General features: G+C 60.7%; 1 protein-coding gene across 1 annotated transcript in view; it reads right to left on the minus strand.

Annotated features, from left to right (window-relative positions):
- The window catches only part of TLE2 (transducin-like enhancer of split 2), a 36,504-nt gene that overhangs the window by 4,986 nt on the left and 28,820 nt on the right, over positions 1-2,698 (minus strand). The window contains 3 exon segments of the mRNA XM_009893993.1: positions 11-94; positions 1,384-1,428; positions 1,746-1,847. Of these exon segments, the coding sequence (XP_009892295.1) occupies positions 11-94; positions 1,384-1,428; positions 1,746-1,847 (231 nt within the window).

The following is a 2,698-nucleotide window of genomic DNA, read 5'->3' on the forward strand; positions in this document are numbered from 1 at the left end:
CGATGGAGGCAGGCCTCTCGGGCATCTCCCGGCGGGCTGGCGGGAGCCGGCTGCTGGGTGTGCGGCTGGGGCTGCCAGGCTCTGAGGGGGGGTCCTGGGGGAAGAAGAGGTCCCTGGGGAGCGGGAACCCCAGTCCCTCTGCACAGGAGGGCAGGGACAACAGGGGTCCCCTAGAGGCGCTCCCGGACCGGAGCAGGGACTGTCAAGCCCCCAGCTGCTCCCCACTGCCTGCCGGGCAAGCTGCTTGCCCAGCCGCTCGCCATCCCATGTCTGCCCGAGCAGCATTAACGAGGAGCGTCCGCTTAAAGGCCTCAGCTCTGCTCCATGGTCCCCTGGATAGGAAACCGCCTTGATTTTTCTCTTTGAACAAAATTAGAGGTGACAGCCGATTCAGAGGATGCTGGTGACCACAGATGCCTTCACGAGGAGGGATGGCGACCAGCACACCCACGGAACTGAGAAAGGGTCTCTTGGCGGCCTCTCAGCAGCATTTCAGAGGCAAGACCATCCTTCAGCTCTCGCACTCCTATAACCATTCAATTAGGGCTGTGATTTTTATCACCATAATTACACCAATGAGTAGTTTTTATAAGAGTCATTTTCTGCAGAAAACCCTGCTCAAGTTCCTTTCAGGGCTTGTATTTTCTTTGGAATTGTCAGGAGGAAAAAAAAAATAAAATAAAATCACATGTGCTGTCCCTCCCCGCAGTCTTGCAGGGAAGAAAAGGGATGTCCCCAAAAACATCATCTCTGCCAAGAACAGCTGGGGCTGGGGCACAGTGTCTGCCCTGGTGGTCGGGGAAGGTTGTACCAGCAGCAGCTGGCAGTTTGGCTGCAAGAGACTGAAATGCAGCGCACCCCCTGCACTGGGACACGAACACGGGTTCAGCATGTTAGAGTCAAGGCTGCTCGAAGGACAGGCGCTGTATGTGGCCGCCTGGACGGGGCTGTCAGGGCCGGGCTGTGCTGTGGGCTCTCCTCCCGAAGGCAGCACAGCACTCCTGCCTGCTCCTGCCACCTCCATGGCTGCCAGCAGCAAGCCCAGCTCCCGGGGGCTCTCATCCCCGCTTATCAGCCTCCCCATATGGGATGCTACAGGAGAGGGGCTGAAACGGGATTGTGAAGTGGAGCCAAGTCTATGGCTGGCAAAGCGGAGTCCTGCCCGGCACAACCTTCAACCCGGAGCACTGCAAATCGGAATCAGCCTTGGCTGGCACGAGCACATCAGAGCAGGGCCGGCACATGTCCTGGCTGGCTGCTCCTGCCCAGCAGCGATGACCGGGAGCCTAATGAGCCTCGGGAACCAGATCCTAAACCTGATGACTACAGCTTGAGCTGGATACCCTGCAAGGCTTCAGCATGCCCTTACAGGTATGGGCTTACCTCATCCACCACCAGGTTGTAGTCGCTCTTGTCCCCATCGCTATCCTACAAAGGGGGAGAAACCCAGAAAGGCTCAATCAGGAGTGAGAGAGGCTGGACCAAGCTCTGGGCTCTGCCCCACAGGACCCCAGCCAGCACAGAGATCCCATTTTGCCCCACACATCACTGCTCGTGGACCAACACCATGCCCTGCAGGCAGCGACTCAACCCTCTGGCTGAGGGCCCTCCCCCAGGGCTCTTCATTATCTTTGCTTCTTTTTGTAGGATTACACCCCCTCTGCACCCAGGGCAGGCGTGGAGCCCCCCAGCCACCCCCAGGGCCCCATCCCATCTCCAGCGGTCACCCTCTGTGGTGCACTCACATAATGCCCAGGAAGGTCCTTCTCCTCCCGCTTCCGCTTCAGGTCTGTGCCTCCTGTCCGATCCTCGTCCTGCGGGCTCTCGGGAGGGGAAGCGGAGACGCTCTGAGCCGGAGACGGGGGAGGAAGGCACGTGAGCTGGGGGGAGCAGACAGCCTGCAAAGCTCTGCCAGCTGCCTTTGCTCTCTGGAAGAGACCTCCCAGTGCTGCTGGCTGCCCCCAGCCAGTGTCCGGCATCCAGCCATCCGTGCAAGCTGTGCCACAGCCAGTTTTGAGGGGCAGGGGACCCCCTTCCCCACCAAGCAGCCATCTGGGCTAAAAGAGGAGGCACTACTCTCCCCCTCTGCACAGAGACCAGTGGCATCCCCTTACTGGCATCCTGTGCACTCAGCCTTAGAGTCCTCTAAGATGCAGATTCACCTGGCAGCAGGGACGGGTTTAGCCTGGCGCTTTAAGCAAGGCTGAGGAAGACATTTCCAGTCCCCTGGGTTCTAGCCCAAATTCATCCATTCAGCTCTGATGGGGCAGAGACAAGGGACTGTCCCTGGGGGCCGGCTGCCCGCAGCTGCCCGCAGTCTCCTAGTGTGGACGGAAGGCAGCTGCGCTCAGAGACTCACCCACACGCAGCCCCAACACGCCACCACCTCCCTTTCCCAGCTGCCCTCACCCCTTCCCCTCCTGCCCACCCCTCACCTCCCAAACCCAGCCAGGCCCCACACCCCAGCGCCCCGGGACAGCACAGCCGCTCCATCAGCACACCGCAGCCTCCACCCTGGCAAAGCCTCTCCCTGACTGGCGGCAGGACGACAAGGAAGAGAACAAAACCCTGCCCCAAATCCCAAGACCACAGGTTTCCCTTCCCTGCCAGAGCAGAGGGGTGGGCAACGGGGCAGGGGGGCACAGCCCCAGCCAGCGGGTGAGCAACGGGGACGACGAGGAGTGACCGCCGACCCCTG

The sequence above is a fragment of the Charadrius vociferus genome, unplaced genomic scaffold (assembly GCF_000708025.1).
Source record: "Charadrius vociferus isolate BGI_N301 unplaced genomic scaffold, ASM70802v2 scaffold1168, whole genome shotgun sequence".
In the NCBI taxonomy this organism is placed as follows: domain Eukaryota; kingdom Metazoa; phylum Chordata; class Aves; order Charadriiformes; family Charadriidae; genus Charadrius; species Charadrius vociferus.